This window comes from Gambusia affinis, linkage group LG17 (assembly GCF_019740435.1).
Source record: "Gambusia affinis linkage group LG17, SWU_Gaff_1.0, whole genome shotgun sequence".
Lineage (NCBI taxonomy): Eukaryota > Metazoa > Chordata > Actinopteri > Cyprinodontiformes > Poeciliidae > Gambusia > Gambusia affinis.
Window position 1 is genome coordinate 10,449,831 of NC_057884.1, and position 14,455 is coordinate 10,464,285.

Genomic DNA, 14,455 nt, shown 5'->3' on the forward strand with positions numbered 1-14,455 from the left:
GTGCGCTCATCATTTGAGAATGTTTTAGGAAAAACTCATTCTAAAAAATGGCAGCAACAAGAATTACACTAGTCTCCTGAAGACAAAGAGCAGGAAAAGACAGCCTTATACTGGAAACGACAGGTTTTAACAAGGGTGGTCCTGCCAAAGTGAAAATCCTCCACCCCATTCTCTTCTCCAGCACTCTATGAATACACATAAGACTCACTCTGACCACATACTATGGGTTAGTACTTGCTGATGGTTTCAGATTTGGCTGAAAGTTTATGTAAATGCAGATGTGAGCCCCACATCACTGCAGTTTGCTGGAAAAAAAGAGAAAAAACAAGGATTTTCCAACCACGTTCCCTGTCTGTTAATCCAGCGGCCTTTACGTGGACCCACTCCGTGATTGGTCCCAGATTCGCTGTGGGTCCGGAAACGCTGTTTGGCTTTTTTCACTAAAATTTTCCCATTGCTTCTGGCACAGTGTGACCAGCAGGAAGTGACTGAGAACTGTGACTATAACAATGCAAAATGGACTGTTGCCAGACTGCAGCTGTTTGTTCAACCACACTAAACATTCCTGTGGGTTAATAACCACAGACACTGGAAGGTATCCACTATTTAGAGAGTTGGTCTGTGAGACAGTACAGCATGTGCTTAGTATGGAGAAAATTATCTCCACAGTAGTGCAGCCCTATACAAGGAAAAAGCAGGTTTTTTTTTTTTTTTTCCTTTTTTACTTTGGATGTAAATTGTTTTAGCTTGACTCGGACTGTTTAATGATGACTAGTTAGAAAAGCCTTAATACTTCTACAGATTGTAGATTCCACTCTGTCACATTTGGTTTAAAGGATCATCATCTTGTTACTGCCAGCCCTGCCCATCCTTCCTAGGTATGAGGTCACAAAAGAAGAGTCAGAACAAAGGACTGTTTCAGCCATCTTGACCTACAATAACCTGCATGAAATCTTTTGCATTGTTGCCTCAGCAAATACAAGCACAGGTATGAAAATGTGAAAATCATGGTAAAATTCACTGAGTGCTTCTGCAAGCAAGCGTGCAGATGAAAGCTGTACACTCAAAATATGGGACCCCCACTTTGGGAAAAAGAGATCAGAAACTTGAATAAAGTTTTTATAATGAATTCACTTTTCAATAACTACATTTATTATCCATTTTACAGTATTTATAATACTGTAGCACTATATACTATATAGCACTTCCAGCAATAATGAGATCTTAAAAACATAGTCTGCATCAATAGGACTTAAGTTTTTTCATGCATATTTGCATGATGGACCCCAGTCAAAGGCAGTTTTTTTTATATTTCTAATGTAAATTTGAAACACGAACAAACTCCAGATTGTGACTTCTTGCCACCACCCCCCCAAAAACAATTTAATTAAATGATTTTGGTTACACTAGTTTAGTCTGATTTGAAATTTTCTAATTTTTTTATTATCCTTCCCTGACCAGCAATCCTAGATCACTGATGGGTGTCAACATGTACATCTCCTTCAACACCTTTTATAAACGTTTCGTAATTTCACTCTGAAAACTTCATATACATCTAGGGTGACCAGACGTCCTCTTTTTCCCTGTCCTACTTTTCAGACCTAAAAAAATGTCCGGGGGGAATTTAAAAATCGTCCGGGATTTTGGTCAACTGCCTCAAAACACATTACATAGCTTACAGTGCATTGTGATTACATACAAATATTGTTTTTGTTATAGAACTCCTGTCACTAAAGTGTCATTGTTTAATATTTTGAGGTATGAACACATTATTTACTTTGTTAAACAGCATTACATCAAGTTCCACTATAAGGATTTTTTTTAAATTCTTTGCCATTTTAACAAAAATAGTAAAAAATTATTAAGGCACCTAAAAAGGCGCACTTTATTAGCCTAAAATATACACTGAGATGTAATTTAAAACATATTGAAATTAATAATTTAAAGTAGGCGTTAATTTTTACTGAACTTAGAAAAAAATCTATTTTGAACATATATTTTAAAATATACACAAAATATATTTTAAGTATTGAGCAAGTGTATGTATACAGTTAGGCGAATACATATTTTGTTCACTTAAAGTATACTCTTATACTTTAAGTGAAAGTATACTTTCACTTAACTTTCACTTAATATATTTCTTAATTTTGGCACAATTATATTTAAGTGTGTTTAAAGTTATAATGTCAAGCATACTTTTAATATACTTCTTATATATTTAGAGATAGTACACTTTATACTTATACTTAAAATGTGCTTACACATATTTAAAATATTCTAAAGTATTTTTTTTTTTCACTAGAGTAGGGTTGTTGTTTTTTTCAAGCTGTTAAACGTTCACCTGTCGGTGTTTGGGCGCTTTGCACGAGAGGTAAAAGTCGGAGCAGGAAAACGCTGCGAATTACAGCACGTTAAAGTCAACGTACCTCCTGGTGCTGATAAGCCTGGAGAAGTGTGCAGCTACTCCACAGCAGGCTCTCTGTGTCTGAGTTGATGGAGAGAGGCAGGGAGGGAGGGCTGAAAGGGACTTCCAGCCCACCGCCGACTTCTCGGGAGTTTTCAGAGCTCGGTGGGAGAGATGAGGAGCTGCTCTCTCCTTCATGACGGAGTGAAGACGAAAAAGAAAAATCAACGGAGAATGGAGGAAAGACGTAGCCTCTTTGTTTTCACAGCCATGAAATGTTAGTCCTTTGATGCTTGTTTTACTTTCAACTAATTACGAGGTCCGAGCGTCCAGCGGTGAGTTGTCTCCAGGCTGCCATGAACGAGAACTGCGACTGAAAAGATTTAAAAGTCAGGGGAAGTCAGGTATGTCAGATGTAAAGAATTTGGAGCTTTATCTCAAGTTTATGTTGAAAGATTGAACAAGCAACATAATCTCGATTAACTTTCTTTTACTATTGTTGTTGTTGTTGTTGTTGTTGTTGTTGTAAACCCCCTCATTACCATGACAGCTGTTTGGTTAGTCAGAGCACAATCCAGCTCAACTTTATTACTGTGAAAATGAACGTTTATTGCTGGTGCGATTTCTGAAATAACATTAATTTCTCTGCTGTAGCTGAAGACACCAGACCCTTCTCTGCAATGACCTTCAGTGACAGCAACCTTGGTGATTTGAAGATGAATGTCATACTCCTTCACTACAACCACACTGGAAAGCTGGACCACCGGCTGCTGAGCTCTGACACAAACTCTGGAACTTTTGATATCAAAATCATCATCTTCCTCATCATTTGCAGCTTCATCGTTCTGGAGAACCTCACCGTCCTGGTGGCCATATGGAGGAACCACAGGTTCCACAACCGGATGTACTTCTTCATTGGGAACCTGGCACTGTGTGACCTGCTGGCTGGAGTCTCCTACATGGTCAACTTGCTCCTCTCCGGAGATAAGACGTTTGGTCTCTCACCGACTCTGTGGTTTATTAGAGAGGGCAGCACATTTGTAGCACTCAGTGCCTCCATCTTCAGTCTTTTGGCCATCGCCATAGAGAGACACCTGACTATGATCAAAATGAGACCTTATGATGCCAACAAGAACTACAGAGTGTTTCTGCTTATAGGGACCTGCTGGCTGATTGCTGTGATCCTGGGAGCTTTACCCATCTTAGGTTGGAACTGCATTGGCAACCTCCCAGACTGTTCCACAGTCCTGCCTCTTTACAGCAAGAAATATGTAGCTTTCTGCATCACAGTTTTCATAGTCCTGCTTTTAGCCATGTCAGTCCTTTATGCTCGCATCTACATTCTGGTAAAATCCAGCAGCCGAAAGGTGAGTAAGCACAGCAACTCTGAGCACGCTATGTCTCTTCTACGCACCGTCATTATTGTAGTCGGAGTCTTCATCGCCTGCTGGACACCCCTCTTCATCCTGCTCCTGGTGGATGTGGCGTCTGACCAGCACTTTCCAGTCCTCTACAAGGCTGACTGGTTTATAGCGCTGGCTGTGCTCAACTCTGCCATGAACCCAGTCATCTACACTCTGGCCAGTCGCGAGATGAGACGGGCCTTCCTGGCTCTGGTTTGTGGCGTTTGCTACAAGATGAAGGTGTCGGGGAATGGCAGTGGGAACAGGCAGTCCCTTGAGCCCAGCCGGAGCAGGAGCAAATCATGGAGCAGTCAGAACAACCCGAACCAGAACCAGCAGAGGGGCCAGGAGACAGACACTGGAGCGAATAGAGAGGATGTTCAGCAGGGTGTTTAGAGTGATGGGAACAACTAAGAGAAGAGTTTCAGAAATCACACAAAATGTGTAAAGATGCTTGAGAAATGAAGTCAGTTTAAGATGAAGCAAATCCAACATGAAGATTGGACTATACAGTTGCTCCAGCGCAGAAGTTTCAGTTCAGTGACTGTTTACATATCTTAAGCATCTGTATTTGAGACCAGCACAGTTACTGAATGCAATCACATTCAGTAACTGTGCTGGTCTCAATAATTGATTGTTGTTACAGTCACTAACTGTGCTGGCAGGTTTTGCTTCCTTGTCAAGTCCCGAAAGAATTCAAATATGTTCAAACGGGATCATTAAAATTACAGGCAACTGTTTAGAATATTAAGAAAGACCAATATTATTAACAGTGCATTTCCAGAGAACAGGGCAGCTCATTAGTAGATAAGATTTTAGTGATCAGTATTGTAACATCTGAATAAATCGTGCCTCCATTTTGCAACATATTTTAGAAAGTGCAATTAGAGATCCACAACAAACTGAAGCATGATTGTAGACAATTATTGTAGGAATAAAACAGCTAACTGTATTTATTGATGTATGTGTTATGCATTTATATATATACATATTTACCAGTACCTTGATTGTAGATTCCTGATTGATAAAGAACATGAGAAACTGCATCTGTTACACCTATTCTGCATAATGACGAATGAGGACGCTATTATAATGATACCAGGGCTCCCTCTGCTGATCAAGTGTAGTACTGCTACAAATGCAGATCTTAATTGTTCTCATGGTGGACGTTAGAGCTTGTGTAAAAATGTAAAGCTGGCAAACCAAGTATTTAAAAAAATGTGGATGCTGTACGCAAAAAAAAGAGTATGCAATATATTTTAGCCTATTTATGTGGTGCAATATATCATCTTTCAAACTCAAAATAAAATAAAATAAAAAAAAATTCAATGTGGAGTCACTGATGACAGACCAGTGACAAGTGCACATATTTTCTGAGAGCATTAATTTTCCCTGTTCTCTGTTTTCTTTGTGCAGTTCTCAGATCAAAGCTGGAGTGATTGTGTGGAACTTAAAAGTTATCAACTTTCCATTTCAAAGAATTGAAAAATGAGAAGTTTTGATATTTGCACTTGAAATTATTAGATTTCCACAACAATTTAGTTATTGGCAAACAAAGCATACAAAATCAATTAAAATGACTCAACAGAACACATTTTATAAGTGTTACCTACAAATAACTCCTTAAATGGCAGCAAGTCTCTTAAGTCTTTTCATTCCATCATGACAGGTCTCTTTAATAAATAGTAGGGACTTGACCGAATCCTTCTTTGCTTCCTTTCCAGTGCCAAAGGAAGCAAAGAAGGATTCAGTCAAGTCTCACAGAGCCACCAGCATGCTTCTGTCCTGCAGGCATGGAGTTTTTTAGTCAATAATTTATTTTTCCTTCCTCTCATAAACCACTGTTCCACAGTCTAGGTGTGATTCATTGCTCCTTAGAACTAGATCACAAAACCCCTTTGGCCTAGTTACACAGTTGTGAGCATATTGGATCAAACCTTTCTTGTACTTTTGTGTCAGTAATGGGATATGTCCTGAAGTTGAGACATGAAGCCCTTACTGTGGGATCTTGGAAGAGCTCCTAACCTCAGTTGCTGCCAACATGTTTTGCTGGAGGTCTTGTGCAGTTAGTTGGGGGCTTTTGGGTGCCCACTTCCTCAAGAATCTCACAGCCACTGTTCATTTAACATTGAAATCACTAACTAGCCTTCTAATCTTATCAATTTGAACATTCAATACATTTGCTATGTGTTGTGTCACTTTCTTGCTTGTACAAGACAATGATTGCTTCATTGAACTTCCGTGACAATTGTTTTAAATGATCCACCTCTTTAACATAAAATCAAACGTTCCTGTCCTCAATCCAGGTATCTGAGGTACCTCCGTGTCCAGCACACCTGATGCTACTAATTAAGCCATTGGGTTCCAGGCCAGAGACCACACCTAAATATATGCCCTTCTGAAAAATTCTACCTAAAGTTTTGACAAGTTTTGAGACAGCAATAGTTTTTAAAAGTAGGAGTAAGTGTTGAATCAGAATTGGTTGTCATTGAGTGTGACACAAACAAATTGAGTCTTCCATCCATCCAACCATTTTCTTTCACCCTTGTCCCTTGTGGGGTCGGGAGGGGTGCTGGTACCTACAGTACAGACCAAAAGTTTGGACACACCTTGTGTCCAAACTTTTGGTCTGTACTGTATCTCCAGTGAACGTTTCGGGCGAGAGGCGTGGTACACCCTGGACAGGTTGCCAGTCTGTCGCAGAATTAAGTCTTTTTCATATTCATTTTATTTAGCTACCTTAACTGTTTTTGAGTCATTTGTTTATTGCGAACACATGAAAATTTTTTGCTGTGAGGGTTGAATAATTTTAGGTGCAAATACATCAGTGCAACTCTTTCTGTACCTAATGTCAAACGTTTTTATTCTGATCTGTCAACAATGCAAAAGATCAAACTTTAAAAATCATTCCTGTCTTTTTTTTTTTTAATGAATGTTTTACCTCAAGTTGTAACTTGTCAAGAGACGAGAAAATGTGCTTTGTTGTTTATTTTCACTACTCATGTTCAAAACATTACACCAGAAATGAAGTTTATTATGTTGAAATTGCACTCAGTGTTTAGAATGAATGGAGAAATTTACCAAAGTGACTATTTGGTATGCATGTTACACTTAGATAGAAGAAATGACCAGGTTGTTTTCTCAATTCCAAATCCTGTCAGTCATCTATTAATGTACTTAATCAAAAAGAATAAAAGTTATTTTGGGGTAACTGTGGATCAGTGAGTAGAATAGTCATTTTTCAGTTTGAAAGTTGTGGGTTTGATTCCAATGTATTTCTGCTGCATGCTGATGTGCCTTTAGGCAAGGTACTTCACTCTGCTGGATGCCTCACAAACTACTTATCCGTGTTTGAACGTGTGCACCTAATGAGTACTACTGGGTGAATTTGGCTCTAGTATAATATTTTTTGAGCGGTCATTATGCTTAGAAAAGGGCTAAATAAATTCAGTTTAGTGAAAGTAACCGATTTTTCAAATATCTGCGGAGGTCAGCATTGATAACTTTGAACATGTAAACAGGTCAAATGTGAACACAAAACGTAGACCAACCAATGTAGGTAATCTGACACCTTACTGTCATGCAAACTCTTCAACCTAAACGGCAGCATTGTTCTACCAAAACAGAAACAAATAATAATATTGTGAATAGGTATTAATTATCAAATATTATTGTTGCATTTTTTGACACCTGGACTTTGTACATTGTTTTCAAATTTACTGTCACCTTGAAGAAATAACGGAAAAAAGGACAGACTTAAACAAGACATTAGTGTACAGACATGATTTTTTTTATTATTTTTTTGCTATAGAACTGAAAAAGGATAATTGTGAAGATTTAGCTCTTTGTTTTTTCTTACAGCATGTTTATTTGTATTTACTGTATTGTTTACTCAAATTAAAAATATATTTATTACGTTGTGTTATTCACCTGTGCCGACTGTTTTTCTGCTAATTTTTATAGGACTTTGAGAGAACAAAATATGTGTTAAATTTGAAATTTACGATGAGAAAGCTGAAATCATGTGTGTAAAAAAATTACACCCATTCATTGTTTTACTGCCAAAGGTCATTTAGAATAATGATGACAGAGCCATACAGATCAATAGATTTAAGATGTGCAAACATTATTGAAAATGTTCATATATTCTGCAAATCCAAATGAAAGCAAAATAAAAAAATCAAAGAATATTTTTATTATCACCTTATGTGCGAAGTTCCACTTTCTTTGACTAAACTGAAGCTCATTCATATTTTATTTAAATTTTGTTCTTTTTTGTTGTTGTTTCTATGCACAAAAGGATAAAAAGAACACTATTTTGCATTCAAAATTAAAATTTGTAATGCATCAAGGTTACCCCCTTTATACACTTCTTCAGCAAAAATGAGAGTCCATGCTGAGGTTTGTGTGTTATTGATGTTTTAGCCACATTTCACTAAAACACTGAGTACACACTGAGTTCTATTTTAATGGAGCACTGACAGAGTTGTGGTCATTGTGCTCCTTTTATAAGAAAATCATGATGCATGTTGTGTAAAACCACACCAAGTGAGTCAACCACACTTGATACAGCCTGAAGTTTGCAGCACATCAAGTTCGGGTTAAATTACTCTAGATTTGGATCGAAGATGTATTTTCATGTTTACAAAAATTGTACATTTTTGGGTTTAGGGTTTTTAAAACTTTTGCAAAAAAAACCTAAAATTTCTCTAGACATTTTTGCTGATTGATTTTGAGTGGAAACCAGGGTATGCAGAAGGGGGGGCCCCACAGATGGATGGAGAGAAGATCTAAACTCCATGCATAAAAACCTCAAGACCTTCTTGCTGAAAGGCAACAGTGGTACCAACCAGTCTGTTGTGCAGTTTGCATCAGATCATCATATATGTTCAGCATACTGTTAATCAAGCAAAAGATGGGGCTTTGAAATTATTCTCCTACATTAACATTGTTCCATTTCACTTGGCAGACATTTACAATTATAAAGGCTTGTGAATTTAAAGAAGCTAAAATTGGAAAACCTCTGTAATTAGCAACTCAGATTTACAGTGTTGGAGTGAAGCACAAGATAGATACTGTAGTTTTCCTTCGACTGCCTTAGACTAGGTTTCATGCTTTCTTCCTGGCATATAACAAAAAGTCGAACATGTTGAATAAACAACACCTTCCACATTTGTTGGGACCTTTGTTAAGAATAAAAAAGAGTTTTAAAAAGGCAAAAAATAAAGGCATCTTTTATTGCACTAGCGTCATTTCACACAGACTTTTTTTGAGAAATCTAATTTTTCATTCATTTTCATTTCATTCATTTATTAATTTATAAATGGCTTTAAAACTTTATTTGTGTTATACAACTACAATTTTACAATTTTACTGTTCCGAATTTGCATTGAATATTCATATGTCCAATTATGTTTGAAAACACATGGTGTTGTATATAAATGTTGTAATGTTGCAAAAGCAAGACGTTTTCTGAAAGAGGACTTTTATACCTGTATTAAAAGTCCCCTGCTCACTCATAAGACTCTTCACACTTATTTCACAGACCGTGAAATAAGTGTGTATGCAGTAGTGGACGCTGCATGATAATAACTCTAATCAATTCTTAAAAGAAAATAGAAATACAAATGTTTTTAAAATAAGATTTTACATTTTCTGTGCAAGATCTACTACAAAAAAAAGAGAGAAACGTTTAACATTTTATTAACTGGGGTGGCATTAACTTCTGACAGCAATGTGCTGCATGTTACCTGATGTCTGACAGCTGAAGCTGAATCTTTTTGACTAATCAATTGTGACACACATATTTAAAATATATGCGGAATGACATGTTGTCACTTGATCAGAAAGAAGAGACAGTTCATTTCGAATAAACAATGTGATAATTTGAGCTAACTTTTTTTATTTATTTTTTTTATGACAACCTGTTCATTGGTTTTTATGGAACAAAAATAAACTGTGGTTTCTTTTTTGAAAGATGACTTCTCAAGACTTCGAAGGGAAATTACAACAGATTGATTGCACTACATCTTAAAAAGGAACCAGCCCGCCAGCATATAGAGGAAGTTGGTTTGCTGCATCTGTGGGACTAGAGGTTGCAGTGGTTTAAAACAGTTTTGTGCAAATGAGAATTAGGTCCATATAACATTGTCACCAAAAAAAAAAAAAGGGCAAACATAATGACAGTTGGAAAATGAGTTTAGGAAATTTCTCTGCTCCTCTCTAAACTTGCATTTCCTGTATCTGTAAACCTGCACTTCCTCACATTTTATGAAAAACTTTGTTTTTTATAAAATGTTCTGCCAAATACAACTTTACATTAAGTTACCATGCCTGATTTGAAGAACCCTAACAGTTTGAAGACCTTTTCGTACACAGAGTTGCTGGAGAATTGGCTCTGGCTTTTGTTTTCATCAGATTCTAGCCATCATAATACAGAGGTGGGCAACAACTCTTGAGATAGAGGCAGGGAAGATGTGGGTGACTTTAGTGTGAACAATTTATGAATTATTTCCTCTATGAGTGTGTGTAAGCAAACGATTACAAAGATTACTTCATGAAGCATACAAGACACGAGAAACACATTTCCATAAGTACCTCCTCATTAGTTAAGATTCAAAAATCCACCAGTCATTCAAATCTGTGTTTAATATCTTTTTTTTAAGAAAATTCCTGTGTTTTTCTAATGTACTGTAATTTAAAGAGAAAACGTATTTATTGCATAATTTAGTTGAGGATTGGTAAGTAGAAATGTATTTATTTTGTATTGTCCCTCTTCAAAAGGAGAACAACTTTTTTTTTTTACTTTTGACCACACTGTGCTGCATTTGAGCTGAGGACTGAAAGTTGAATCTGAATCTTTTTTACTGATCAATTATAATACCTGAACTCTTGAGTATCGGTGTGTTTGTTTTATTGTTTCTGCTTGAAGTGAGTGTTGTGAGTGAGGAGCGTAACCTTAGAGATGGCTTATTTTATCTGATAAAAACGACTTCTCAAGAACTATACAGGAAATTGCTACACTATGATCAGTCTTGTCTCAGGTTGACTGGCTCGCCAACATTTAGAAGAAGTTTGAGCCACTGACTTTTATTTTCATCAGATTCCAGCCATCACTTTGAGAAAGACATCGACCCTTTACACAGAGGGAGAGAACAGTGGTAAGCTGTATAGTCAGCTTACAGGCACCATCTTTAAGAACTCTGAAGAATCTGAATTAATGAGCTACAACATTTAAATTTCGTTTGGGATTGATAAGGAATTTTTGAATTTGAATTGAATTAAAACAAAATCATTTTTAATTCGTAAATATGCAAAATTAGAAAATTGGTTACATGTCTATTCAGTTGTAGAAGGCATTAGTGGGCTTAAATGTATTTTACTCCACAGAGGTAAGATTATTTACTGAGTTTATCAGTCAAATTCAATGCAGTCGGCTCATTGCAGTCTTCCGCTTCACATGATTACTATCAAAGCACTTCTAATAGCAACCACAGTATGAGACAATCAAACTTTTATTTGGTTGTATTCTTAGTAAAAGACGTTATGAAGCTAATTAGCTTCACTAAGGGGTTATTATTTTCAAAAGATATGCTTCCTCTAACAAACAAGCCTTGTTAGAGTGCCTACTGTAATTTATTGAAAATGACTGCCTACTTATAAATTCTTGCAGTAATATTTTCCTCTGTTGCAGGTGTTGCTGGACTTTTGGGATACTGCTGAACGCCGACCTCTACAGTCAGCAACTGGTAGTCTGAAGATGAATGTCATACTCCTTCACTACAATTACACTAGGAAGATAGGAAACCAGCAGATGATTCCCACTAATAATATGGACTTTCACCAAATCATCTTCCTCATCATTTGTAGCTTCATCGTTCTGGAGAACCTCACCGTCCTGGTGGCCATATGGAGGAACCACAGGTTCCACAACCGGATGTACTTCTTCATTGGGAACCTGGCACTGTGTGACCTGCTGGCTGGAGTCTCCTACATGGTCAACTTGCTCCTCTCCGGAGATAAGACGTTTGGTCTCTCACCGACTCTGTGGTTTATTAGAGAGGGCAGCACATTTGTAGCACTCAGTGCCTCCATCTTCAGTCTTTTGGCCATCGCCATAGAGAGACACCTGACTATGATCAAAATGAGACCTTATGATGCCAACAAGAACTACAGAGTGTTTCTGCTTATAGGGACCTGCTGGCTGATTGCTGTGATCCTGGGAGCTTTACCCATCTTAGGTTGGAACTGCATTGGCAACCTCCCAGACTGTTCCACAGTCCTGCCTCTTTACAGCAAGAAATATATAGCTTTCTGCATCACAGTTTTCATAGTCCTGCTTTTAGCCATGTCAGTCCTTTATGCTCGCATCTATATTCTGGTAAAATCCAGCAGCCGAAAGGTGAGTAAGCATAGCAACTCTGAGCACGCTATGTCTCTTCTACGCACCGTCATCATTGTAGTCGGAGTCTTCATCGCCTGCATGACACCCCTCTTCATCCTGCTCCTGGTGGATGTGGCGTCTGACGAGCACTTTCCAGTCCTCTACAAGGCTAACTGGTTTATAACGCTGGCTGTGCTCAACTCTGCCATGAACCCAGTCATCTACACTCTGGCCAGTCGCGAGATGAGACGGGCCTTCCTGGCTCTGGTTTGTGGCGTTTGTGACAAGTCCAAGACTTTTTGTGGACGGCAGTGGGAACAGACGGTACCGGGAGCCCAGGGAAATCTGGAAGAAATCATGGAGCAGCCAGAACTACCAAAACCAGAATGATCAGAGGGGTTTGGATACAGACACACATCCCAGTGAGGTCTCACAGATGTCTGGAACATGAAAGCCCTCATAAGGGGCATCAGGATCATGGAAAAGACTAAAAAAAAGGTAGCAAGTTATCCAGACTTAGGAACAAGCTCTTTTTCCTTCTCTCGGTGGATGTGCCAGCACTGCCTAGACCTCTCCAAGGCCGAATGGTTTGCTGGATTTGCTGTGGTCACCCTACACTTTGGCCAGGAAATTCAGATGGGAATTTTCTGGCACCTGTTTGTGGCATTTGCTGCAATTCTTTGGTTACTAACAAAATGCTTCAACAGCATGAGCTAGTCTAAAGTAGCCAAATATAGTTTTTATATGAAAGCACATCGGCTACTTAGGGAAAATGTGTTTAAAAAATGCCAAAAGCTGTATCTGACACCAAAGTAAAAGAATCCTAGTTGTAGTAAACACAAGAGAGATTATACACATTCACAATTTTATTGCCAAACAGTCATACAGAATAATGACAAACCCATACAACTAAAAGATTAAACATCTGTAAACATCATTTGGACTCGTTTTTATTTCATACTTTTAAATATAGCTGTCCCAAACTAGTGTTTTTTCTGTGACACCCTCTGTCATTAATGTATAACCCAGAAATAATGACATTTATAATACATATTAATAGTGAGGGAAAGAGACCAAGATAAAGTGAGAACACTAGTCTCAAGCAGCAACACGCAGCAGGGCAAAAACAACCTCCAGTGAACAGGCATGCCCCATTGAAGATCAGCTATTGCACACTGAAGGGAGAGAATGGGAGAGAAAAAAAAACCACACCATTTGTACAAATTAAAGGCACATTTCAGTCAAGAGAAATCTGGAAAGACGCCATCAGTGTCCGAGCATTTTTAGTCGAGTAGATTCTTTACATTTTAGAGCTAATAAGGTTCAGTCTGTTACATTCAAGTATGAAGCTGTTTTCACCTTCTTCAAAATTTTGTCCAATTTGCTTGTTTCTTTGTTGTTTATTTTGGTTTTATATATATATACATATATATATATATATATATATATATATATATATATATATATATATATATATATATATATATATATATATATATATATATATATATATATACATATATGTATGTATATTTTAGAAAATTTTGTATTGTTCCCTTTTGCAAGTACTCAAGTTTGCTCAAATTTAGTCACAAACATTGCAGAAGTAAAAGATGTAAAGAAGTAAAAGTGTCTCATAGTATGCCAAAGGTCCATGACCAAACAGGATGCTGGGTAGTTCCTGTACTATACACACCTTCTTGCAGCAAAACACAGGCACATTATATTACATTGCATCTGTCTTGTCAAACTCATTGAACACGTACTTGTTTTGGTACAACTCAAGTGGTCGAGTGCATTTCAAATACAATGCCCCATTCATTTGGTATCCATCAGAGTCCTGACAACAGTAAGAATGAAGCCATTTGGAAAAAAAAAAAAGAGAGAGAGAAGAAACAAAAAACAGGCAGTTTTCCAGAGCAGCTGCAGATCATTTCTACTAACCCTATTAAAATGTGGGTTACTTTCTTCATGAAATAGTAAGACCTAACACTGAACTGTTTATAGGAGCAATTGTTTACAGATGGCATTACCTTTGATCTAAAATGAACAAATACTCAAACAAAAGCTACTCTTATGGCACCTAGTGGCTGAAGTACATATATGATTAGGCATAGGCTGGCTAGCATTACCAGAGAAAGTGAAGGCATAACTTCAGTTTCTGATGCAGTTTTCAGAAACAACAATTGGGAAGCAACAAGCAACATATCCGACTGAAAGCTGGCTACCTTTGCAGTTTGATTAGTCAAATCCATCGCTGTGGCA

At 37.5% G+C, this 14,455-nt stretch overlaps 2 protein-coding genes across 3 annotated transcripts; both read left to right on the forward strand.

The window, feature by feature from the left end:
* The first annotated feature begins 2,475 nt into the window (after positions 1–2,475).
* Positions 2,476–6,380, forward strand: LOC122819632 (sphingosine 1-phosphate receptor 3-like). 2 transcript variants are annotated; one of them, XM_044096485.1, is made up of 2 exons: positions 2,476–2,808; positions 3,059–6,380. In XM_044096485.1, the coding sequence occupies exons 1-2, from the start codon at positions 2,694–2,696 to the stop codon at positions 4,201–4,203; spliced, it is 1,260 nt and encodes a 419-aa protein (XP_043952420.1). In that variant the 5' UTR covers positions 2,476–2,693; the 3' UTR covers positions 4,204–6,380. The 2 variants fall into 2 exon arrangements, with proteins under 2 accessions (XP_043952420.1, XP_043952421.1); XM_044096486.1 differs by having other exon boundaries at positions 2,476–2,739.
* A 5,218-nt stretch (positions 6,381–11,598) lies between these two features.
* LOC122819634 (sphingosine 1-phosphate receptor 3) lies at positions 11,599–12,682 on the forward strand. Its single transcript, XM_044096489.1, has one exon. It carries the CDS (start codon positions 11,621–11,623, stop codon positions 12,578–12,580), a length of 960 nt encoding a protein of 319 aa, XP_043952424.1. The 5' UTR covers positions 11,599–11,620; the 3' UTR covers positions 12,581–12,682.
* Positions 12,683–14,455: the final 1,773 nt, after the last annotated feature.

Coding starts and splice junctions, on each gene's coding strand:
- LOC122819632 (XM_044096485.1), top strand. CDS start 2,694: ATGCTTGTTTTACTTTCAACTAATTACGAGGTCCGAGCGTCCAGCGGT. Junction 2,809..3,058: donor TAAAAGTCAGGGGAAGTCAG/GTATGTCAGATG, acceptor TCTCTGCTGTAG/CTGAAGACACCAGACCCTTC.
- LOC122819634 (XM_044096489.1), top strand. CDS start 11,621: ATGATTCCCACTAATAATATGGACTTTCACCAAATCATCTTCCTCATC.